The following is a 27,959-nucleotide window of genomic DNA, read 5'->3' as shown; positions in this document are numbered from 1 at the left end:
GTTATCACCAGATTTTTAAAATTTGAGTTCCCAAAAAAGACTGCCCTCTCTCTCCAAAGAAAACCGTTGTCCAAAGCTGTAAATATTTTCATGAGCTAAGGATTAGATGGCGAAACAAAAGCCTCTAGAAGGCCTGAAAACCGTTGTCCAAAGCTGTAAATATTTTCATGAGCTTTTTTAGGCTATGGGCCATATTAGGGGAAAGCAAACAAAAGCCTCTATAGCAGGGGAAAGCAAATAAAAGCCTCCCATGGTAGGGGAAAGCAAACAAAAGCCTCCCCACAGTAGGGGAAGGCGGTTCGATGCAGGCAGAAGAATGATTTTCTCCATTTAAATGCCATGGCACCCGAAAACCATAGTGTTTAGGATTCAGGCATATTTAACATAGATTCTCGATAAAAACAAGCACCTCTCTCTCTCACACACACACAATAACCATCTCCCTATCCCTACCAGAAAGCAAAATAATCTCACACACAAACATTACAGGCCATAGCTTCAAAGCTCATCCGCTTATCAAATATATCAGCTCTACAAAGTACGACACTAACATATATGTGAAACTACAAACCACTCCCAAAAATAATGACAAAGACAGAACAAGCAACGGATATATCTTGCACCAACTCTGTTGGACACAAAAACGAAAACTACCAAAATATCAACAAAAAAAGGGAAGAAATCTGAGTCTGACACCACTTCTCAGTGCTACCACCTCTAAAGGCAACTACAATCATATAAGAAACGGAACTTCTAATGCAGGTCAAGTACATCTTAAAGACATTACAAAACCTAGCGAAGATACCCTTCAAAATCCCACCAAAAATAGAAAACGAGACTCCAGTAAGAGAACCTGTAAGGTTCAAGTTAAATAATCTCTCACTGGCCACCCAAGACTGGGAACTCACCAGGGTCTTCAATGCGGGGGGCAACAACTTCATCTGAGTACCTCGCAGAGCCTCCACCGTATCCCCCACGATCGCCTCCACTGTATCCCCCACGATCGCCTCCACCGTATCCCCCACGATCGCCTCCACCGTATCCCCCACGATCAGCTCCACCTCGGCCACGCCCACGACCACGCCCTCGCCCTCGCCCACGCCCTCGAAAGGTGTTGAATGTCTCCCCATCAGCTGGCTTCAAAAACTCGTTGATACTCACGGACTGCACAAACCAAGTGTTCTACTGTTAATTCTTGTTACTACTATTGGCTTTTAGAAAGAACGTGTTCATTTAATCCAACTAATAAATTACCTATCTATCGAAAAGACGATTATTAGTTTGGGTACTGTAGGGTTTCAATTAGATATTATTTACTTCCAATTCGGCATTTAAATAGGAACCATGCGTGCACATATTACATAAACACATCCTTCATAAGGCATCCACCATTCATATGGACTGTATGATGGCTCCTAGAAAGGAGTGAACAGCAAACCCAACCAAAACTCCCCACTTCTCCCCAACCCACAACCAAAAAACAAACAAAAACAAAAGGATTCCAAGGGGCAGATAAAGGCTATTTACTTACAGGTGAACTTTTGGTTTTCTGATTTCCTAGGAGAAATGTGTGTGTAGTAGACATACATACATACATACATACATACATACATACATATGTATATCTATGGAAGCCACTACGCAACACCTACCTACGAGAGAACAGTGTTTTTGCTCATAGGCTCGGTGCCATCCCTTTTTTTTGGACAGCGGAGATTAAAGACCTCCACAGACTTAGCATGTCCGTGGCGATCAAAAAACACACGAAACCCACTACAGACAACGCGCTGTCCGTTGCAACACCCAGGGCCAGAATTACTAAAGTTGATCTTAGAAAAGCCTCAAGGGCTAGAAGCCACCAGTTTACACTCATTAACCAGGTCAACCTCCACTTCAAAGTCGAAGAGCTCCTCGCATTTGACGACCGTATAATCAAGACATCCCCAATGCAATTCTCTCAATCTCAAGCAAGCAACAGAATCACCTAAAACATTTTGTTCCTTCAATAAAATGCTCAAGAAAATGGTCTGCGAGCAAAGCTAGAAGAAAATAATCTCTTACAGGCAATCAATCCGAATATAAATGACCTAATAGATCCGCCACTGATTAGGATGAGATAAAATGCCTTAGAAACAATTTTATAAAGAATTCCTATATTTTGGACATATGCAAACAATGTCAAATAAGGAGGTCAACAATATATAACCTCTTCCCACATCGAACATCTGTTCAGATACTAACTCTACTGCCATCTCCTCTCCACAACAGAATCTGTCTCTTCAAATCTACTCCTACAAAAGCAAATCTCTCTCTAGGTCTCAGTGTCCCATGGTGCCTTTGTGGCACTTGATACCCCATGTATTCATCTCTTCACCCCCATAAGACTCTAATCAAAGGGGTATGGGCTCTTCTCTGTGCAAGACCATTTTCATCAACCCTAATCACCTCATGCCCAAACAACCGTACTCCTTGAGCTTGCCAAAATCTTCCCATATGACCAAGTCGAATCCATAATTACAGCACCATCTCTCCACATGGGTCCATCTATCAATTTCATAGGTGAACTTATCGGAATATGAAGAGGAACATATAATACACGAAAACATTAAAAAGAGTAGGACTGGTGAGTGGTCCTCCCAACTGGTAGAGGCATTGGCCTTGCACAGTGCTTATAACTTGCTGAGGCAATTCGGAACTCACATGAGTCAAGTCAGCTCTACCTCTATCACTTGACTAGGTCTTACTGATACTCAACTAGGGACTCAATATGAATTAGCTCCGGATACAGCCACCAGGCTGAGTCCCCAGCCACATCGGAGTCTAAAATAATTTTTTTAACAATGCTAACCCACATGAAACTTCTCGACCACCAGGCTCCAAAGACTTACTAGGTTTGCCAATGCACAATGGAGTCCAAAGCTCAATTAATCCTACTTGCAAGCACAGTGACTCTAAAGTCTCCACAGCCAATGCCAAGAGCAACACACTTGAAAAATTAATTATTAGCCCACTTACACAGCATCACCTCAAGATCAATCTAAATTCTCAAGATCAGTGATTCAAAAAGCGGACCGCCCAACGCCTAGGCGCCAGAAGGCCTGGGCGCATCACCCAAGTCTAGGTGGCCAAACTGGACCCAAAACTAGGGGGTTTAGGTTTATTTGAAACCTAAAACTTATTGGAGCCCATTTTAGAGAGAGAAAGACCCCAAAAAAACTAGTTTTTGATGAATTCTTTAGTATCGAAAGGTTTCTCAAAATTAAAAAAAATTGATTGAAACATCACCCATTGATATGAGATTTAATTTTTGATGTTTTATACTGGCGTATTGTGGATAGTGGATTTGTAGTTCCACTAGTTTAATAGTTTGGTTAGGTAATTTGGTTAGTTGGTAAATTTTAAATTTTAATTGGATATGGAGTTAGCAACTTATGGTTATGCTTATGGACTGTGCGATAAATGCTAATGTGTAGTATAATTTGAATTATGATGTGCTCCAAATACCTAATTTTTATTTTTTATACAATATATAAAACCGTTTAAATTGTAGAATCCTTTTTGGATTCAACTGGGCCACCCAGGTTCTGGGTGACCGCCTAGGCGCTTGGCGGCCTGAACCCCCAAGCCGTCCAAGACCTACCTAGCGCTTTTTGAAACACTACTCAAGATCATCCTAAATTGTGAAACCTGACCCAAGTTCAGATCACAGAATCCACTAAGAGATCACCATAGCCCACATAGTTCCCATCAAACCAACTAACCAATTAAATGACTCGAGAATACCAGAAACAATGTCAAACAAAAAGTGTACATGGATCACCTTGCATCAGGCCCTCCGAACTATTGAAGAAACCTACTGACACATTGTTTACGAAAATAGAGAAAACAAACCAAGACATCCTCCATTCACCTATTATGCTGGTCGCTCTTCCTAATCGGTATTATAGGAATTCACAATTGAGATGGATGTAAGCATTTTCCACCAACAGCAACCAAAAGAAAAGAGTTCTCCATAACCAGGTTAACGACATTGCCAAGACTTCCCTCAACATATCTCGATTCTGACATTAGCAAGCAATTTAAAGTTGCAATTGGGTTTTGGTTTAATTCACTACAGTAATATTCTGGTTAATATTAAGTTCAATTTTTCGTTTTGAAATTGATTTCTGTTGGACTCTAATAGATGGTGAGCCTCCTTGCAATTAATATAAGCGTACAGGTAGTGCTGGTCATTGTGAAAACTGAAAAGCAATATAATTGCAATGAATTCCCAAATCATAATTAAAACTTATTCTTCTCAGTGTAAGGTGCTTAACTTGCATCTGAAAAAAATTAAAACAGCTAACAAGTAATCAACTCTACCTTACGAACTTTGTCTTCCTTGTCAAAGCTATCCTTCTTCTTGAGCTTGTCCTTTTCAGATTTCTGAAAATAATCAGAGAATAGAAGGGAGTTAAAGGTCAACTAGACAGCAGCGCTGGTGACAGAGTGGGAGAGATAGAAGGAGTGGGGGAGTTCGAATCATGAAACTGTTTACCAACCGTCTTGTTGATGCTCTCGTCCTTTTTTTTTTCCACAAGTTGCATCTGCTCGAAATCCTTATCGATAGTAACTTTTCTCTCTTCATTTTTCAGAGCTTCTAGGGCTTTCCTCTTTTCAGTGCGTAGCTTCTCATACTCTTCAAGGGTCATCTCCTACAAGCATTATCAAACAAGTAAGGTCAATTATAAAGAACTTTTCCAATAAAAGTTTGTGGATTTAACACATCAAAATCAAACAAGCAAGAATCAATTATAAAGAACTCCTCTACTATCAGTTAAGTAGATTTAATACACCAAAAAACAAGTCTCTCATTTTATAAAATCTACAAATCTCGCTTACTTTATCCTCTTCTTTTGCCACATTCCTGGCAACAGCTTCTTTTGTAACGTCTTCCTCAGGCTTCATCTGCTGAGGCTCCCCATCCTTAGGTTCTTCAGTGTTCTCAGGAACATCCCTGCAAGAAACACAACATACATTCTAGATAATGGTTTTGACCAAAAACAACCTCCAGGCTCCAGAAGGCAAACAAGATATGGAGCGCAATATCAAAGGATTCAAAACAATAATAAAAAAAATAAGACATTGAGAGCGTACATAAATAGAGTAAACATGACATATCAGATATTCCATCGGACAAACAATCACTGAAGCCATTTCAGCATCTGGTCAGTGATCTAAATCTCTTAAGTTTCAGAGTCATTGTGGAGCCTCACACTTCCAATCCTCACTTGTGTAAGGGACACTACTTACATAAATTTCACATGATGGTATCTATTACATAATCAAAGTCCACATACAACTATTTGTGTTCCCTCAGGTATATTATGTTTCGATTGAAAAAAAAGATATAGAATTTTCAGATAATAACAAAATTTCATTTTTCAAAAATATTTAACGATTTTGATCAAGTAGTTGTATAGTACGCTTCCACAATAGCATGTTATATAAATTTCCCAAAACCAAAAGAGTATAGCATTTATTGCCATGTGACATGGCAAAAGAAACAATAATTACTTTAAATTTTGACAAAATGGCCAGCATTAAAGAAAAAGACAATTGAGTCCTTGAGTATCTAATAAAAAATAGTTCGTCTTATAAAATAAAAAATCATATCCAATTTAGTAAGTTTACATTTATAATGTTTCCTAATATTTGTTTAAAAAGTTACAAATATATACAAAAGGTAAAATTTCTTAATTATCCTTATTTACAAGGAAAGCCAATAAAATGTTTAATTATTTGAAACAAAGTATTCCACTGATTTATAATTTCTTCAATGAAAATTCACTACAATAAAATTCATTTTTATATAAAACAAACATGTTGTAACTTTACTTTGCATATTATTTCCGTAATATAGGTTAAATTTTAAATATTTAAAATATAAAATAATTTCACTTTATGAGCAATTTTGGAATATCAAAACTTAAAATCTTCATTAATAAACAAAGTGAATTTAAATGTATAATTATGCAATATGATGAATTAGGGTTGCTAGCACACAGCTGGTTGCTTCTTTTTAATTGCCAATATTTATTTCAAAATACAAGAAGTTATTATAATTTTGAAAACATATTTTACCAACTACTAACTTTCTTAAGTGAACTTCTCTAAAATAAACATGGGTTTTATAATAAATTTTAATCTATACTAAGTAAATTATACTTTTATATAAATTTTAAATATTTCTTTTAAAAACTAAAAATTTCTTATGAAAATGATTTCAAATTTAATTAATAACCAAATTTCAAATGATAAATATAAAATAAACTTTGTAATTGTATACATAAGATCACTCACTTTTCTTTTATTGACTTGGCACTTTGGTGATCAAATAAATAGGTGTATATATCACCTAAGTTTACAATATATATGTAGAAGACTTTATAAGATATATAACTTAAATAATAATAATATCATAAGCCCATATGTAAGCCCATGTATAAGGGTACACTAGTAACATCATTTCCTGGGCATCAGGGGGGTTCCTACCCTCCTTGGTATCTTGCTCCCATTTTTTATGAGATTGCTGATATTTGCAGGGATATGGATGTCTCTTGGACGCATAAATTGAGGACGTCAAACGACTTGGCTGATCTTCTAGCAAAGGACGGGGCCAGAGCTCACACTGAAGATTTTATGGGTCACCTTTGATCCAAATCACAGAGGGATAAAGGAACAGCAATTCTCGGCCACCTAACTTTGACGTATATCATAGAGGTTTTTGTACAAAGGGGCAATTTTATAAGCCTATTCTTTTGTAATATCATTGTATATCTTGTAGCATCAAGGGCTGTCCTTTTAACCAATTTTGCATAGGGTTGACGGACAACCTTTTTATGAGGAGTCCCACTGAAAAGGGACCTCGATTTTAATACTTTTGTATAAACTCTTTTAATGGAATACAGTTAACTTTTCTCAAAAAAATAATAATAACGTCATTACAAATGTCAGTAGGTTATGTATCTCCTCGTGTACATGATCCCTCAACTAAAAATCCTCTGCATAACTTTATAAAACTAAAATTTCAACTTCTTTCTTTAAGATACCTATCGATTGATAGATCCTTAAATTTGAGAACTATGAAATGCTATTAAGTAGGGAAAAAATATTTCTTAAATTAGAAGATTAAAATCATGATTTTTTAAAGCAGATTTCTACATTCATGTTAACTTTTTTAAAATAAATTGGCACAGGTCGAGGGGGGTAGCACAACATAGTGCTTCCACATAAATGATACATTGCACTAATGTAAAATTAATTGAAGTCAAACCTACAATTTAATCCAGCATAACCACAATAAAGAACTTCCATTATTTAACTTCTAGGCAATTCAAACACATGCTCAATGAAACTCTGTAGTAAAAAAATATATCAACTTCCAATAAATTCTCATTCTCAAAAACTTTAAATAAATTCTACATTATCAAAAACTTCAAATCAATTTTACATTTATTTTAACTTCTTTAAAATCAATTTTACATTTATTTTAACTTCTTTAAAATCAATTTTACATAAGTAGAGTATGTAACACAACATAGTGCCGCCACAAAAGCGATGCATTGCATTGTTCTAAGCAGAAGTTCACTCAAGATTACTAAAAAACTCACCAACAATCTTTGGATGAGCAGCCAAATTACTTAAAACAAAATTTCTTTAAAACAATAGAATGTATATTTCTTTAAAATTTGCTTTTAGAAGTTATAATTAGAACAAACTCTTAAAAAGTTGATTAATAAATCAAAATGACTTAAAAAACAAAACCAAGACCACAATTAAAAACTTCTAATCTTCTACGCAATTAAAGCATAAGGCCCCTACGTTAGGGTGTAATGCACATACCCCTTTAAAATCTATAATGAAACAGTATATCTATTTTTGAATAAATTCTACATTCATGCTGAATTCTTTGAAATAAATTTGACATAAGTTAAACGGACAGCACAACATAGTGCCAACACAAAAATGACACATTTCATTCCTATAAAATTAATTAAAAACAAAATATGAATCATATAAAAGCTCAATAGACTTTTATAATAAATCAATATGTCCAACTTAAATAAGCTCTACATTTACGTTAATTTCGTAAAAAAGTTGAGTGGGTAGATGACACATATCAAAATCTCGTTGCTACAAAATTTTAATTTTGATTTTTGTAATTTTATTTTTAGAGTTGTGGGTAGACTTTTTATTTTTTTATTGCGGTTTAGGGATATTATTTATTTTAGGATTTAAGGTTGCAATTTTGTTCCTTACGCAGTAGAAAATTACTGGCCACCATATATTACAAATTCAGCTGCATTATAGAGAGAAAAAAACCGAAAAATAAATCAGCGATAAGAAGGAATGAACGTGCGCATCCAACCCCACAAGCACCAGAGAAGAAAAAACACCCATAACATGGGCCTCTCTCTTTCTATAGAAAGTTTCTTCAGTCCATAAAAAGTTTTATTCTACAATATCAAACGTCCCCTTTTTAAAATGTCCGACTCTACCTAACTTGCAAAAGATAAAGACTTAATTATGAAAAATAAGCATACCCCCTGTCTCTAGAGGATACATGTCCCCCTTTATCAATAGCATCCAAGATCTCTTAAAGTTATGTTCTAAAGACAACCCTTTAAACCCTATTAAAGATAAGCATTTACACCACTTATCTTTGTACAAAGTAACCTTGAACTAACAGACTCGCTATTCCAAGAGAAGCCCTTCCAAAAATAACCTAACTCAACAAAAATATAAAACGGCCTTATTTTTCCTAAAAATATCAAAAGCCTCTTATCTAAAAAAGACATACTAAAAAGATTAAAGATTTGCTAAATAAATACTATTGAACTAAATATAACTACAAATTTTCTAGTTTTCTAAAAACAATAAAAGCTACATTAAAAAAAACAAAAGACAAGCTTCCCAAAAAAAAACAAAATTGCAACCTTAAATAAAATTCCTAAAATTAACCTCAATAAAAACAAAAAAAAAGAGTCTTCTCACATCTCTAAAAATAAAATTACAAAAAACAAAATTAAAATTTTCTAACCTGATCTTGATCTGCATCATTATCCCCTGGTTGGAGAAAACTCGACCTCAAGTTTTAAAATCCGCTATGATGAAATTTGCATTAGTCTCACATCCTTCAACCCGAATATCGTAAACATGATCTTGAGACATGTGGGTTATTGCATTAATTAAAACATAACGATGGTACATTTAAAAAGATAAGCCCTCGAGAAAAAGATCGTTGTATGTCGATTTTTCAGCCACATAAACTTGTTGAAATTGCACAAATTTAATCTTAGGACACACCACATATGCTTCTTTGAGATGAATACTAATATTCAATGATCGAACAAATTTCACTTATCGATTTACCTTTGAGTCCATCTTTTTTTTAGTTAAGTATGTCCATATGCTCGATCGCCTCTAGGTTCAAGTCAACATCTTGATTCTCCATCTCTTCAATGATGAGAAAATTAGATATCCTTGCTGCCTCAAGGGCAACTCCTCTCCTTTCACCTTGCTCTTCATCAAACATAAGGCCTTCATCCAAGAAAATATCACTTTGGTATCATAATTCCAACTGCAGATCCAAACCTACTAGTTCTTCATCAAACTTAACTAAAACATGAAGTTCCCGACGCAAAGCATGCGCATGGAACGAGTTCTTGAAAGCAGCTTTCGACTCACTACCATCATCATAGTGTGTCAGGACCGAATTTTGCGCCAAGCACTGGGTCAACTCCTCTACTTACGCTCTCAAATTTTTGATATCTATATATCTAGAAGGTACCGCTCTTGCTGGATCGGCTCATTCCCAGTACTTGGCCATAAACCATATCTACGAGTCATGACGTCCATCGACGAACGCCACGCTCCACAAGAATCGACTGACACTCTAATTACCACCTGACACAGTAAAAACTACTGGCAGCCACAACTGGCAAATTCAACCATGTTTTAGCTAGAAATAAAAATCGAGAAGGAAATCAGTAATAAGAAGGGACATACTTGCGGATCCGAGCCCCTCGCTACTAGCCCATACGCACAAAAGAAGAAAAAACACCACAAGAGGGGCCTCTCTCTACAAAAAACTTTCTTTATTTCATAAAAATTAATCCATCTATACCAAATGACGGAGATCAAGATCTGGTTGCTACAAAATTTTAAATTTTTTTTTGCAATTTTATTTTTAGAGATGAAAGTAGACTTTTTATTTTTTTATTGAAGTTAATTTTAAGAATATTATTTATTTTAGGATATAAGGGTTTTTTTTTTATATAAAAAGATAAAAGACTTATGGTTGTGTGTATGGCAAGCTACTATTAGAAACACCTCTACAAGAAACAAGGCATTGTCAGCGAAGCTTCCACAGTCGATCCTTTCAAGATGTAAGGTTGCAATTTTTTTTTTAAGGAAAACTTGTCTTTCGTTTTTTTTAGGGTATCTTTTATTTTTTTTAAGAAACTAGAAAAAAATTAGTTATCTTTAGTTAAATAGTTTATCATTTTATTTATTTCTTTAGCATAACTTTAATCTTTTTAGTATGTCTTTTTTAGATAATAGAATTTGAAATTTTAGGGAAGATAAGGCTGTTTTATATTTTTATCGAGTTGGGTTTTTTTTTGGAAGGTTTCTCTTGGAATAGAGAGCCTATTAGTTCAAGATTATCTCATACAACGATAAGAGGTGTAAATACTTATCTTTCATAGGGTTTAGAAGATTTTCAAGATTATCTTATACAAAGATAAGAGGTGTAAATGCTTATCTTTAATAGGGTTTAGAAGATTATATGTAGAATAGAAGATTATCTTTCATAGGGTTTGGAAGGTTTCTCTTGGAATAGAGAGCAGGTTATTTCAAGATTATCTCATACAAAATAAGAGGTGTAAATGCTTATCTTTGAGATCTTAGATGCTATTGATAAAGGGGACGTGTATCCTAAAGAGATATGAGATAAGCTTATATTTCATAATTGGGTCTTTATCTTTTATCAAGTTAAGTAGAGTTGGACATTTTAAAAAAGAGACATCTGATATTCTAAGATGGATTAATTTTATGAAATAAATAAAGCTTTTTGTAGAAAGAGAGGCCTTTCTTATGGTGTTTTTTCTTCTCTCGTGTTTGTCGGCCCGTAACGAAAGACGCAGATCTGCACATTCGTTCCTTCTTCTCGTTGATTTCCTTCTCAATTTGTATTTCTCCCTCTAAAACATAGCTGAATTTGCCGGTTGCGACTGCCGATAATTTTCTATTGCATCAGGTAGTATCAGAGCATCAATCCATTCTTGTGGATCGTGGTGTTCGTCGATAGGTATCATGGCTCGTAGATATGGTCTATGGCTGGGTATCAAGAATGAGTCCATCCAGCGAGAGCATGACCACCGAAATATATAGAGATCAAAAATTTGATAAAGAATGCAAGTAGAGGCGATGACCCAACGCTTGGCGATAAATTCCCCCCGACACACTATGATGATGGTAGTGAGTTGGAAGCGGCTGTCGAGAACCCGTTCCAAGCGAACGCTCGACGTCGGGAGCCTCATAGTCGAGTGATCTAGTTAAGTTTGATGAAAAATCAATAGGTTTGGATCTTCAATTGGAAATATCATTCCAAAGTGATCTTTTCTTCGATGAAAATCCTATATTTGATGAAGAGCATGATGAAAGGATATAAGTTGTCCTTGAGGCAGCAAGGATATCTAATTTTCTCATCAATGAAGAGATGAAGAATCAAGATGTTGACTTGAAAATTGAGGAGATTGAGTATATCGAGATACTTGACGAAGAAAAAGATGGAATCAAAGGCGCATCGATAAGTGAAATTGGTTTGACCATTCAATCTAGTGCTCATCTCAAAAATGCATACATGGTGTGTCGTAAGATTAAGTTTGAGCAATTTCAATAAGTTTATGTGGCTGAAAAATCGACATACAACAACCTTTTCCTCGAGGGCTTATCATTTTCAATACACAGTCGTTATGTTTCAATTAGTGTAGTAACCCACAAATCTCAAAATCGTGTTTACAATATTTAGGTTTGAAGTAAGATGCGAGAATAACAAAAATTTCATCTTAGCGCATTTTAAAACTCGAGATCGAATTATCTCCAACCAAGGGAGAATGATGCGGATCAATATTTGGTTGCTACAAAATTTTAGTTTTGTTTTTTGTAATTTCATTTTTAGAGATGTGGGTAGAATTTTTATTTTTTTTTATTGAAGTCAATTTTACGAATATTATTTATTTGAGGAATTAAGGTTGCAATTTAATTTTTTATAAGAAAACTTGTCATTTGCGTTTCTTTAGGTTATCTTTTTTTTATAAATCTAGAAATTTTTATTTATCGTTACTTAAATAATTTATCATTTTATTTATTTATTTAGCAAATCTTTAATCTTTTTAGCATGTCTTTTTTAAATAGTAGAGTTTGAATATTTTAGGAAAGATAAGGCCATTTTATATTTTGTTGAGTTGGGTAGTTTTTGGAAAGGATTCTCATGAAATAGGAAGTCCATTTGTTTTTTTTTTTTTGAGAGAAAAAATATTTAAGGCATTTTTAACATCAGAAATATATTAATAGGGAGTCTATTAGTTAAAGCCCATCTTGTACAAAGATACGTGGAGTAAATGTTTATCTTTAATATGATTTAGAAGATTATCTCTAGAAGAGAACTTTTAAGAGGTCTTAGATGCTATTGATAAAGGGGGACGTGTATCCAAAAGAGACAGAAGGTAAACTTATCTTTCATAATTGAGTCTTTATCTTTTAGCAAGTTAGGTAGAGTAAAATATTTTAAAAAGGGGACATATGATATTGTAAGATGGATTTTTAATTTTCATGGAGTAAAGAAAGCTTTTTGTAAAGTGCTTGTGGCCCCTAGCGAAGGACTCGGATCCACACATTTGTTCCTTCTTCTTGCCAATTTCACTCTTGGTTTTTATTTCTCTCTAAAACGCAGCTGAATTTGCCAATTGTGGCTGCAGGTAATTTTCTACTACGTCAGTAGTACAACATATTAGCACCACTAAAATGACGCATTTAATTGCTCTAGACAATAGTTTACTTAAGATTAATACTTCTTTAAAGTAATTTAACACAAGTTGAGCGGCTAGCACAACATAGCGCCACTACAAAAAAGATGTGTTACATTGTTCTAAATAGTAGTTTACTTCAGATTAATATTAATTGAATGTTAACTTTGAATCTTAATCAATTATTTATACCTTTACATGCGTTATTCTTACATGTTCTTACCCTAGAAAATTTTCAGTATTGCTTTTCACTAGGTATCTTCTCTATAGCCACTTAGCATTGACATATAAAGTCAACACACAAGTAAGCTGGCAACACAACACCACTACAAACATAACGCATTACACTACTCTAAGCAGTACTTTATTTAAAATTAAAATACAAATCTATATCTTATTAATAATATTCTAATGTACCTTAAAAGAATTCAAGTCACGTGCGGAACATGTGTACAATGCTAGTAGATAACAAAGCTGCTCTATTAGCTTCACACGCAAAGGAATTAATTCAATAGCTAGAGAAAGCCAAAGATCTAGTTCATTTACTTATTAATTGACATTCAAATGCATGAAATCACTGCATCATGTAAGGCTAAGTAGTAATTTGATGTTCAGAAGTTGTACAAAGCCGTCATGCCCTCTGGCTCCTTAAACAACAAAAGCTTGATATCAAGGGAGGTATTAACTGGTCCGCAAAACAAGTAAATATTACATGTCTTCCTCAGTGAAGATCAGAGGAACTAAATTATCAAGAAAAAAAAATTTTGGAGCAAATAGCTTGACTCCTTCAACAGAAATACTTCGAGAGGGTCCATGGATCTCTTTTGATTTGCAATCCATGAAGATCCAATATAGGTCAAAAGGCATCTGAAATATTTTCCAAAACCCATATTACGATGCTCTTTGACAAGATGGGTTCCAGTCTCAAAGAAACCCAAAGCGTATAAAATCCAAGATTAAGGAAACCTAAATGTATTCATAAGACAGCCTGGAGAAGTTTTAAAATACAATAGAAAGACCATAAGAAGATGAGGCATCAGATAAATTAAATACATTAGCCCCCTTCAGTTTGTGCTGATGCATGCAGCCATTAATACTTTATCCTTGAACTTCAAGACTCTACCTTGGAGAAACAGCCACCCCAATGTTTGATACAATTATACATCTTTCACAACAAACCAACTTCCTTGCAGAAAGCCTACTGCCAAAGTCTCAAGAATATCTCGTCACATAAACTAATACCTCATGACAAGTCGAAAAGGAGATTCAGCTGATCCATCTTCAATGAGAGGATAACATGGAATCCCATTGAAACTCACTACTTTCCCAAAGACTGTATACTTAATGAAAAAGTAGAGTATTACAGTGCTGTCTCAAAATTCATAGCCATCAAGAACCGCATTATGACTTTTTTTTGGTCTCTACCTAAGACTTTTCATCAAATGACACCCTTGGGCTCTACTACGGTATTATAGCTTCTAAGAGCAACCAGTTTTTAGTCTCGACCCTTGTAGAGCAGCATAAAACATCATTGATAGGAGTTAACCCACTAAAGCGTTCCCTATATGGCAATGAAACCAGATTTTCTCCAACTGCTGTTTTTATTGCATTGGAAACGACATTATCCTTTGACAATTTCACATTTTTCTTTTTGATCAGTAGGCCAAGCACAAACAGGAACTTCAAATCAACCATTTCTTTGAGTGATTATATTGTTGTTATGCACAATGTTCAAAACTGTGGATTCGGGCGCCTTACGAATACAAGTCTCAATGAGATTGTAACTTGTAAGACCTTAAAATGCTTGAAATCCCAAATATCATTGTAGGAAACTAGAAGTATAGACTAGAAACGATACACAAAATCAACAAGGCAAAATCAAAAAACAAATACATCAAGTCATCAACCAAACACGTAAATATATCGTAAAAGAAAAAAAAAAAGTAAAAGACAAAACACATGATTCACAACATAATATCTTGTAGCAAAATAAAATCAAAACCCTCTTTCAAATATGATAATACTTTAAAAATATCAAAATCAAATCGATGTAGGTGCAAACTTCGTCTATTAGGTAGCCAAAAGTCCTCAAAATCAACTACAAGAAGCTCTAAATCCACCAACGAACTATTGCATTTGTTTTGGGAAGAAATCGCAAGTATAAAAACTTTCTCGATCTTTCGATAAATCACAAAAGAGTAGTTTTTTGAGGAGTTTTTCTCACCCTAAAAGCCACGGCTTTTGTTTTGGGGGTTTAGAACACCCCCCAAAACCCTTTTCCCCCCTTTAAGGTGGGGGATGACATTTTTTTGACCTTTGTCGAGGGTTTTTTCGCCCTTCCATAAACTATCACTACGTGGCGCCTAGGAGGGCGGCCGGAGACAGGCCACGTAATTCCACCGCCCAGACAGCGCCTAGGCATTTTTTTGAAATTTTTCACCTAGGCAATGTGGCGGCCGAATTTTCGAACACTGGTTATGCATTTGAGCACAACAATTAGACAGCCAAAATCACAACAATCCTCTATTCATTTACCGACGAGTGTTGCTACAGCACTTTAACTTTTGGTTAGTAATGCACATCAACATATATTGACACTACAATCTATATCGACACTTGAGGACTCTTGGCTCTATCAAAAACAACTAAAAAATGTGGAAGGGGAATATTGAAAGGTTCCAACTGGAGCTAGTTTGGCATACGATCCTCTAACACCTCCCAGCACCCTTCTTAAGTACAATAGAAAGAGACATTATAGACCAATGATCTAATGCAATGCAACGGTTGTATCATAGTATAATGCAACGACACTTCTCGAAAACCATGTTGGAGGTATTTGTATGATCGCAAATTTTGCACACACTTTCTCTTCATCTCAATAATCAATCCCCCCAAAAAACAAAGTTCAATTTGAACCCTAGATATAAGGCCTAGATCTAAGCATCTCACCAAAATGAACGGCCTATGCTAATTGGGCATAAAAAATACTTTCTAGGCTGTGTTTTCAATTTTTACTTTTTTGTAATTGTTCATTAGAATAAAAAGAGTGTATATTTCAAAGATGGTTTTTAAGGTGGTTGTATCATATTACTATACATCAGTTGCATGAAATCATAGCTCGACATTATATTATATGAACTAAAAACATAATGTTCGTCACCATTTTCAAAATAATAATAATGATGATAATATTTTATTATAATCATAAAAACATGTCTAACCATATCAAACTTTTAAAACTGAAGTCTAGACATATCATACGGACATCTCCTGCCTAATCGGCTTTTAAGACTGGAGTGCTACACGCATGAATACATCTCTATACACTAATAGTCAAGTTAGTGTCCTCAAACAATTCATTATATCCATATCTATATGTATGAGTATGTGTACGTAGGGAAATGACTACATATGCCCACATGATTATATAGTAGCATAAGCCACTTGGAGGGAGACGGGTATTTTGGACATTAAATTTTGCATGCACGCGCAGATCTCTTTTTTTCTGTTTTGAATAATCATGCGCGTATATCTCATCTAAGCAATAAAAAGAATTCACACAAATAAAGGGGAAAATAAGTCCGCCATTTGCGAAACAAGTCCATAGTTACAAAAGGCGCCCAAAGCTCCTGCTCAAATGCATTCCTGTAGCTGAACCTCCTTGGGAGCTTGCTCCTGATTATATGGGAACTCAATCCCATTTGGCATAGGATCTCGATCCATTTAACATAGGATTATGATCCATAGTTATTAGATGTAAGAGTAAAGTTTTTTTTTTCTTTTGGGTAATGGCTAAGGTTTTGGTGTGTTAGCGACTTAGCCGACGTAGCCGATTGAATGTCTCCCCTCCACAATCCTTCTTAGAGATGGATTTTGGATCCAAAATTTCAAGGTCCATAATCTCAACAATGGAGATCATGAATACGGAAAAATAATAAACTTTTAAATTTAAAAATTCTTATTTATTTTATTTTATTTTTTGCACAAATCATTTTACTTCACAGATCATTATATTTGCACCATTTTTGGAGTTGCAAAAATATGGATCGATGGTGGGACAATATTTCCGGTGACTTGAAATGTGTTTACATCCTAAATCCATGGCCAACCTAAGCAGACTCGTGAGAAGTGTTTTAAAATGCGGGATGCGGCCCTAATGCGGTGGGGGGCCGATGCGGCTCGATGCGGCCCAGATGAGGGTGCATCGCGATGATGCGGTCAATAAATGTAAAAAATTTCTAAAAAATCTAAAAAAAAATAAGTTCATGCATTGAAAAAAAATCTGAAGATGATATATGTGATTGTAAGTATTTTAGTTTAATGATTTAACTTCAAAACTATTAGTTGTCGGAGATTTTGTATCCAGTTATCCACCCATATAAGTATTTCCACAGAGCAAGCATATCACACAATTTCTATCTTTGGGATTTTTTAGTTTAGCATATTTCCAAGCCGGATCCTTATTACTAGAAGATTGGGAAGAAGACATTGCCCCAAAAATAGGTATAATAGTAATATGTACAAGAAGGTAAAAAAATTTACCGACTCTGACGTCCAAGTATCAAACAACCGCCAAATTGAAGATTTCTATGAAAAAACCAATTCCGCTAAAAAAAAATTTTACCTCGATTTGATGCAAAACAGCTACAAAGTGGCTGAAAATCTTCATTTAGGGCCCCTTATGCCCCCCCAAACAGTTTCCCTAACATTTGGATGGTAAAAAAGACCATTTTGCCCCTCCCTGAGGGGCAAAAAAGAAAAAAAATTTGGCGGACACAGTAGCAGTGGGATGCGGTGCGATGCGGCTTATGCGGGATGCAATTACGATGCGCCCTGATGCTACGCATATGCGGCCGCATCTGTCAAAAGCGCATATGCGCCTGTTTCTTATTGGAATGCGAGCGCATCCCGCATGATGCGGCCGCATTTTAAAACACTGCTCGCGAGTCCCTCGACACACGATAGACTTTTCCTTTTTCAATTGATATATGATTAAACAAACATCACAATCATAAACATGGTTATAGCCACTATCTCACTATTCTACAGTTGATGCATGTTTGTGCGTATCAATGTATGTTGATAAATTGAAGATAGGTCCCTAGGTTTCATGAGCACCATCAGAAGACTATAATGGTTTATGGATAAATTTAGTGATTCAAAAACGGCCTGCCTAGCACCTAGGAGGGCCAGAGGGCCTGGGCGCATCACCCAAACCTAGGCAAGGCCATTGGGCGGGGGTCCCTTGCCACTCGCACAAAGAAAAATGCCCCTTGTGGAGGGGCATTTTTTATTTTTTACTTTTAAATTTTAAGGGGGGTTGTTTTTTTTTTTTTCCAAGTCGTAAGGATTAAAAAAAAAAATGAAACAATGCATATACATGTTGATTATCCGTATCTTGGAAATTGAATCTAGGCCATCAGGCCTATATTAATTCGTAGCTCAGGGGATCACTCTTATACATCGAAAGGCTGACGAAACAAGACATGCCCACAACCCTGCTTTAATCCTAGCAAAACGAATGGCCACAAAATGATTTTGTTTGTTACTCGTAACTTTTTATAAGGGATTGTATACAATGAGACCATTTACCTTTGGTATAAGGATGTCACAATTACTTATAGCCATCCGATGTGAAATCTGATAGCTTGGATGTGTCACGGAGTTCGAGAAATTTTCTTTTGAACTTTGAGTTAAGTCAATGAAATAAATGGAGCTATCCAATTTCACATCCAATGCTCAAGATCAATTGTGACCACCTTGTATCAAAGATAAATGATCTCACTATACACTTTCCCTTTTTCTAAAAACTATTTTTAAGGAAATGTGGGGCGCACATAAATCAAAGCAACCAATGATTTAAAAAGCAGACCGCCCAACGCCTAGGTTGTCCATAAGGCCTAGGCGCATCTCTTAGGCCTAGGCAGCTAAACTGGGCGATGGTCCCTGGGTGGCCGCCTAGACGGTACGGAATCTGCCTAAGCAGCTGCCCAGGGCCTAGCCCTGAGCGGGGCCTGCGGCACTCCCAAAGGGGGAAAACTTTTTTCTTTTTTTTTTTCATTCTTTTCAAAGATATAAAAGTTAAGAATGATGGCTTTTAGGTTCATTTGAACCCTAAACCCACCAGAACCCCTTTTAGAGTAACAAAAACCTCCAAGAAACTACATTTCATTAGATCGAATCATCGAAGTGTTTCTCAAAGTTTGGTGTTCAAGCAACCAAAATAAGTGCATTTTTTAGATTGTTTGTTTTATTTTGAGATGTCTTCTTCAGGAGTTAGTCGGAGTGGATATCCGGGTTGGAAATATAGATACCACCCGAATCCAAATAACAAAAATCGCATTAGATGCAATTTTTGTGAAAAAGATACAAAAGGAGGCATAAACCGGTTTAAGAAACATCTTCCCGATATTAAAGGGGATGTTGCCCCTTATAAAAATGTTCCTGAAGCTGTTAAGGAGGAGATTAAGCAATTTTTAAGTTGTGGAAAACAAAAACAAGAACAAAATCCTTGTCATAGATCTATTTCTGCTACTCCTAAAAAAGTGATCCGAATTGGAAGTATGAGTGCAACCCAAAACCAAATGATAAAAATTGCATAAGGTGTAAATTTTGTTAAAAAGATACCAATGGGGGCATTAGCCGATTCAAAAAACACCATGCTAGTGTTAGAGGTAATGTTGCTTCTTGTACAAAGGTTCCTGAAGCAATTCGAGATGAGATTAGACATCTTCTGAATTTTGAAGAACCAAAAAAGGATGAAAATAAGCGTTGTTCTATAGAAGTATCTTCTCTAGTTTCTATCGGAGTGGTGATCCGGATTGGAAGTATCGTTATAACCCGATTCCAAGTGATAAAAATCGTATTAAATATAATTATTGTGGAAAGGATACTAATGGGGGCATTTACCGATTTAAAAAACACCTTGCCGGTATGACGGGGGATGTTGCCCCGTGTAAAAATGTTCCTGAGGCTACCAAGGAGGAAATTATACAATATTTGATTTCAAAAAAGGGCAAAAAAAAAAGTAGAGTAGCCAAGACTCCTAGGGCCTCATTTGCACAGACTGCACATACTAGTAAGAGGAAGGTAGAAGATGAGGAGAAGAAAAATGCAGATTCAGAAGAAACAGAGGAGGACAAGCATTATATTGAAGAGGGAGATGACTCGGATGATGATGGCCTCGACTCTGATGCATGTAATAAGGCTTGCCCTATTGATAGTCCTTCTGAGGGTGATGACGAAGATGACTGAAGACTCTTGCCTCTTGGTGCTGACTGCTGAGTGTTGAATGTTGAGTCTGTTGACTATTGTGTTGAGTCATGAGTGTTGACTTTTGTTAGGCTGTATATTTTCTAAATTTCTGTATATTTTTGTTGCGTTGAGTTTTGACTTTTATATCCTACACTTGTACAGTTTTATAGTTTACTGTTTTAACAATATGGATTATCAAAATTCTCTTCTCGACTTCTATCTTTTCTTTCCTTTTTTTCAACTTGGAATATGGTTTATTGGGATTTTTACTTTTTTTTCAACTGGGCAACCACCCAGAACTGCTGAGTATTGAGTCTGCTGACTGTTGTGTTGAGTCATAAGTGTTGACTTTTGTTAGACTGTATATTTTCTCAATTTCTGTATATTTATGTTGTGTTGAGTGTTGACTTTTATATCCTACACTTGTATGGTTTTACAGTTTACTGTTTTAACGATATGGATTATCAAAATTCTCTTCTCGACTTCAACTGGGCGGGCGCCTAGGCGCTAGGTGCCCTAGACCCCCAAGGCTGCCTAGGACTTGCCTAGCGCTTTTTGATACATTAAAAGCAACATTCACCCGAGAAAAATTTAAAAAAAAAAAACGTTTCATATAATAGGGACCAAAATACCCTGAAATTTTTCAGGGTATTATCTTTATCATTTGTTTTTTGAATTTTTTTGTTTAACGAGTGCAACTTGCTTTGAGGGCAGCCCCAAATTTCATACAAAAACAATTCGTAAAAAAATAAGGTTAAGCGGCCGACAGGGGGGTGGGGGGTGTCTAAAGCACCCACCAACGTGGCCGCTCAAAACCTCGAGCATCCTGAGACGTCAAATATACACATATATGCATATATGTGTTGTCCAAACACACATATACGAAAATACATGTGTCAAATATGTATATTTTCTCATTTAATGTATTAACCTTTTTATATAAATATATGCACATGAATGTTTAATCACATTCAAATCACTCAAAATTTTGACTCTTTGAATAATTGAAATAGTGAAAAACATAAACAAGTCCATAGTGTATTACTGATTTAATGTCCATACAACATAATCCAGAGTTCTCCAAATAGTTGGGACAAGGCTTTGATGATGATGACACCATACGCCAGAGTCCATACTTCATATAGTCATACTCATCGACTCCAAGTCTCCAATAACACCAAATAACCACCAGAAAATGATGCAATAACAAAAAAGAAAAAGAAAGAGGAGACCTTCAATTCTTCATATCAATGATTCACATTTCAAAATCACCCCAAAAGTCTTCTAATACACATGAAACCTAAATATGAATCCAATAAGATATGGTAAGGTGTCGAATGATCCTAAAAACTTTTCAAATTTTTCTTGATTTGAAAAAACGATGTAAAATCGATGGATCTTGGGTGTTTCTAGGGCATTTGAAGAGCATTTTTAATTTGGGGGGATTAGAACGCCCCTTTCCTGCTTTTCATGGGTTAAAATGACCCAAATTCCCCACACAAAGAGGTTTTCTTCCGCCATTTTTATGGCAATTCCTATGCACCAGCCTAGGACTGAGGGCCCACCTAGGTTGGCGCCCAGGAAGGCCTGCTCAGGACAAGGCGAGGCTGTCTATAGCCTCTACAGTGCCTGGGCAGCTAACGTCTAGGCATTAGGGGAGCCACTTTTTTAATCCTTGAATAAAAAAAATAAAAAATACATATGGGACATCCAGCAACGCAACTTTCAATTAGGGCCTTATAAGATGAGATAGGTACGCAAGTGAGTGTACCTCATCTTTTTTCTATTATAAACAGACACTCGCACAACACACATACACACATATGTATATAAAAACTATAATTCACACAAAGGAATTTGCATCTAAGCCATCGGGCTTATACTATTCCTTAGGCCAATAAAGTGTGTGCGTATAACTATAAAGCCATCATTCTGACATCTCAAACTAAGTGTGTATAACTGTAACGCCATCATTCTGACATCCCAAACTATGTGTCTTAGCCACTGATTAACTTATCCTCCAAATACTATCCTAAACCTGCTTCGTTCACCTGGCTGCCCACTCCTACTCCCGCTCAATTCATCACTACATCTTTCTTTTCTCATTCTTGATTGGTAACAACAAAATTCAAAGCACTCACTTCAATTTGTGAAGCAATGGTCTATTCTTATAGTTCTTCAATAGGATTTTATGAAATGCCTCATATGGAAGGCATCAAAGTTTCACGAAATTAAAAAATTGATGAATTTTGAAAAAAAAAATATCATTTGTCTAACCCCTAACAATGAGGAATAACATTGAATCTTTGAGGGGAGCATTGAATCATCCCAAAAGGATAATTGGGTGAATAGCTGACTTCTAGAAGCTGTTTCCATCATCAATCATCATTGTTACATACCAAACCTCATTTCCTAGCCACTTTCATTTTAACTCTTATAAATGACAATGCTCCCTACATCCATTGTGGTTCCCTTCACACTCCCAATCCTGCTCATTTCAAATAATGAAAAACCAAAATAAGAACATCAAATAGCTGGATGAAGCTCCAAGTGCCAACTACTCTTCTATCTAAGACCTTATAGAAAGCCATTAACAAACAAGAAATCGACCAAAGAACTTACATCCAGCTCAAAAATTCTCGATGCAAGGAATACTCAATCCCGGCTCATAATAAATTACTAGGAAACTTGTCAATCTGAAGAATTTCGAGCATGACCCAATGTTCCACAAGGTGCTTCTTATGCATGGGGGCCCTAAAGTCATCTAGAGATCAAGTCCAACAAAACCAACCTAACATCACTTATTTATTACATGCATATCATCCTTCCAGCAATAACCTTATATCCGACATTAAATTTTTATTCTCTAAAATGAAGCTCCCAAAAACCAAAGAACTTTCCCTCCCTTTTTCGACCTCATGTATATTAAAGAGTGAATATAGGAAAACCTAGGACTAGATATTCACACCTTGAAAACTATTTTACCATCACTTGAAACAATAAGAACAAATTAACATAAAATGCATTTGCAATATCACTAACATATCACAAATTTTGGCACAAATAATCCTTCATATTTTTCTTGAAGTTTGTGTTTTTCAGTACTATCTTTAATCCTCTATTTTATTTTATTTTTATAATTATTAATGCAAAATTCTATACAACAAATGCATGTTCTATATGGACATATCAAGGAGCTACACTTATTAGGTATTAACATAAGATAGCGATATTCATGTCAAAGTCATATAGAGCATAATTGGCTAGAAATAGCAAATAATAAATGAGTGAAGGCATGCATGCATTCTAAAATGTAGTAGTTCCCTAAATACATAACAGTTTTCTTATCGAGATTGGATTTGTCTAAATATCTTGCAATCTCTTATCTTTTCACAGGTAGTTCAACAGATAAAGAAATAAATCCATAAGAATATGATCCGTCATGTTCATCTACATATAAATTTACATAGCTTACAAAACCAACAAAGTGAATCACCAATGATGTAAACAGCCAAAACCAACAAAGTGAATCACCAATGAAGTAAACAGCCAAAACCAACGAAGTGAATCACCAATGAAGTAAACAGCCAAACAAACAAATCAATGTATCATAGCATCCACTTAACGTCATACACTTTAACCACAATCAATATTTTAATTTTCATACCAGCATGCATTAATTAAAGCACACAAAAGTTCAATTCAAAAGATGGAAGAAACCAATTATCAAGTAAAGATTCAATTCAAAATACATGGAAGAGTTCAAACAGAGCTTACCAACCCCCACCATCTGAGTTACTAATCAGAGGCTGTTCTTTGACATCAGCCTGTTCTTCCTTCTGCTCACTGGAGTTCCATCCCTCATCCTTGCCATGTTCGCCCCCGTCACCTCCTCCTTCACCATAACGACGACCGTCTCCCCCTCTAAACCCCCGTCTTTCCCCACTGTATCCCCTCTCCCCAACACCAAATGCCCGATTGCCATTCCCATGAGACGTATTCTCATTCCTTGGATAACGATTCCCATTTCCAAAACCCTTTTCATCAACCCAACCTTCACCTCCAGAACCCTGATTTTCGTCACCAAAACCCTTATTTTCACCACCTCCACAACCACTGCCCTCACTACCAAAACCCCGATCTTCACCAAATCCACGACCACGGCCACGGCCGCGACCACGACCACGGCCGCGACCCCGACCACGCCCACCATCCTCAGATGTGTGCCTTTCAAAATCAACACCTGGACCCTTCTGGAAGCCATTCATTCGCCCTCGCCCTCTGCTCACAAACCCATCATCATTTGTGTTATTGCTATCATTATTACTATCGTCTCCCCAACCATTGGTGGATACATCATTGCCAAATTGAGCACCCCTTCCGCGGCCCCAGCCATCTCTCCCTCTTCCTCTATCAGTTTTCACTGACATAAAATTAACGAGGAACACCATTAAGATACACAAACCATTAAAAAATACATTGGGGCTCATGTTATCGCAGGTCACATGAAAGCACTACAAGCAAACAAATGCATTTACTTTTCCAAACAAAACTTTGGGCAAGAGGAAAAAAACCAAATACACAAATAGCAATTCTTAAAAAAATTAATTAAGATTAAGAGAAACTAACAAATAAGAAATAGTACAAGAGAAACATTTTCCAGGAACAAAGGGACTAAATTTATAAGAAGTAAAGAAAAAAAACAATTCAACAAAACAGTGTCTAGATTCCCAAAGAGTGAGATTGGTCTATAGCATGCCAGTAGAGCAATCTGCATACATTATTAAAGATGGACAGTTGAAATTGCCTGTAGTAGGGCCACTCTACATACTCAGGTAAAGTTAAGATCCACCATCTGTTATCTGAACCTGATGATGGGGCCCCTTCAGATTATTACATACTGTCCATTAGACTATGGTATACATTGCCTTGGAAACAACAAAATTAAGATATTCAACAAATCCTAATTATGGAATAGTACAACACAATATATCCCTTCTGATCAATATAAAACAAACAACACTTCAGCAATAACATAAACAACAAAAAATAACAATAAGTACACCAAAACAATTATGGAAACAGAGAATCTCCACTATTATGACACCTTCAATTTAATCAATAATATACCTGTTAATTTACCCAAAGATACTATTCAACCAAACACCCTAGGAAACCACTTTGATCAATATAAATTGACCAAAACTTCAACGAGAACAACATTATCTGCCCATAAAAATGACTGAGACTGGTAAGAACCACAATAAGAACACTTAATGCAATATGAAATCTCTGTTTCCATAATAACAACAGCACTGCATAATATGCACTTCTAGATAATCCAAAGCCCTAAACTTCCACAGAAAACCCTATTTCTCAAAATTCACCCACAACATAACCAAAACAAGGGCATTGATACACCGTGAAATCTTAAAGTACATGCCAATCCAGAAAAAATCACAGAAATGAAGAACATTAGCTGCCCACAAAAACGACTGAGAATAGTAAAAACCACATCAAGAATACTTAATGCAATATGAAATCTTCGTTTCCATAACAATTACCGCACTACATAATATTTCCTCAAAAAAAGACAGCACTGCATAATATGCACATCCACCTAATCCAAAACCCTAAAGCTTTAACAGGAAACCCAATTTCTTAAAATTCAGCAAACTCACAACACAACCAAAACTAGGACATTGAGAAACCATGACATCTCAAAGTACATGCCAAACCAGAAAGAATCAGGGAAACGAAGCAATTGGAAACAGGACTGCTGGAGAATCCATGAATTTCTTGATAGAGAGGATCTAGTTTACCAGGTTTAGCAGGAGAAAGGGGCTTCGAAGGAAACTTAGCAGGTGAAACCGCCGATTGATTCTGCTCCAGCTGCTTCTTATCAATGGCCGCTGTCTTAGCAGCTGCATTAGCAACAAGAGCCATCATATCATCGCCCTCATCATCCCCCAAAAGGGCAAAGGAGTTCTCTTGACGCGCCATGAAACCTGCAACTAAAGGGACTGGCTCCTCTAGGGTTTTGCTTATGGCCAGGGCTTCAAAACCCTAGCTTCTTCTTCTTCGAGCCATGGTTTCCTCAAACAATAGGCACAGCTAGGGTTTTTTCCTGTGTGTTTTCAATGTTCAGAAAACCCTAGACTCCAATTCTACTCGATCCATGAAGCTTTTGCATTGGGCTTTTACCCTTATCAGAGCCCTAAATCGGAGACAGACAGAGAGAGAGAGAGGAGAGCCCGCGTAATGAAACTACACGCAACGATAAAGCTTTGCCCTATTTATCTGGGAAAAGTGCAAACATTCGTTTCAAGTTTCACGTAGGGTTAATACCGCTCCCGTCCTTGCCGTATGCATAAGGGTTAATACCGCTCGCGTCCTTGCCCTATGTGCATATGATAAAGCCCATTCTATCCCATTTCGTCTAATGGTGGAACTTTCAAGGGGTGGCAAAGGGTCGAATCTGGTCGGACCCGGGCCCAAAAAACATTCAACTCTAAAATTTGGACCCATACTTAGACCCACTGGGCTTTGGGTCCACCTTTTGGATTTTGGGTCTACCCATCGGGTTCGTCACCCTATGACTATAACTCTTGTGAGCTTTTTTTTCTTTTTATTTTTTTTTTGCCAATAATACTATAAAGACCCAATTTTGAATATGAAAAATAAATAAATTTAGAAATTAAAAATAATAATTCTAATAAAAAAACATTTGGACTGTTAGTTTTTTATTGTTTTTAGATGGAGCACCTACTTGCATCTATCTTTAAGATGGATGCTTTGCACTTTCTGGACCGTATATGTAGAAATGCAGTCTAGCCCTACTATAAATATTGTCAATATTGAGACAATATGAACACATGCGCACATGATTGCCATCATATACCACTGTGACTACTGGTATGAGTCAGGTCCGACTAGACCCAAACCCAAATAGTAATCAAGTCTAAAATTTGAACCCATACCTGAGGTCGGGTCTTCTTGTCGGGCCTGGTCAGATCCATTGCCACCCCCACTTTTACCTTCATTTATAGGGTTTCTTCAAGCAAATATTGTGGCTCTTTATTTCTCGATCCAGGTTATTTTGCCCCCCCCCCCCCCCCCCCCTTTTTGTCCCATTGAGCAAATGAGGGCCTCTAAATGAGCATTCAGGTCAATCTCAAAATATTATTCCTTTTCTTCATCCGAAGCAAATAGGGGCCCTTTTCTCTTAGGTGTTTAGGGTCAATCTTATTAGTTCCCCTCTAGGTGTATATGCTTCTTGTGCATTGGATGCTTTTGCCTTTATATATGTCCTTTTAGTTGTCGAGATGTTTCCATCTCGGCCTTTTTAAATTAGAACAAGGGAAAATTAAGTAGACCCAATGTGCCATACGTTTTAGGCATAGGACCCAGCACTTTTCTAAATCACACTAGTAACAAATTTACATTTTTATGCGGCCGTTGGCTGAGAAAGAATTTAGGGTAATTTAGATTCATCAAGAATGCCTTATAACTTCATTGGTATAATTAAATATGGTCTATTTTACCTTAGAAGCTGGTTTGGCACATGGAGTGGCGAAGTGGCTTGTGGTATATAATTGAAGTTGGACTTGCACTCCATGTATTGGGCCGGTT

At 36.2% G+C, this 27,959-nt stretch overlaps 1 protein-coding gene across 1 annotated transcript; it reads right to left on the bottom strand.

Annotated features, from left to right (window-relative positions):
- Positions 1-495: 495 nt before the first annotated feature.
- Positions 496-26,733, bottom strand: LOC18438194 (uncharacterized). Its single transcript, XM_006848383.4, has 6 exons — positions 26,150-26,733; positions 24,105-24,750; positions 4,882-4,996; positions 4,542-4,694; positions 4,363-4,425; positions 496-1,164 (listed from the first exon to the last, which is right to left on the bottom strand). Exons 1-6 carry the CDS (start codon positions 26,328-26,330, stop codon positions 880-882), a joined length of 1,443 nt encoding a protein of 480 aa, XP_006848446.2. The 5' UTR covers positions 26,331-26,733; the 3' UTR covers positions 496-879.
- Positions 26,734-27,959: the final 1,226 nt, after the last annotated feature.

The sequence above is a fragment of the Amborella trichopoda genome, chromosome 6 (genome assembly GCF_054954075.1).
Source record: "Amborella trichopoda isolate Santa Cruz 75 chromosome 6, AtrichopodaSantaCruz75HAP2 v2.0, whole genome shotgun sequence".
In the NCBI taxonomy this organism is placed as follows: Eukaryota; Viridiplantae; Streptophyta; class Magnoliopsida; order Amborellales; family Amborellaceae; genus Amborella; species Amborella trichopoda.
The sequence above is the reverse complement of the archived record's forward strand: the minus strand, read 5'-3'. Positions and strand labels throughout refer to the sequence as shown.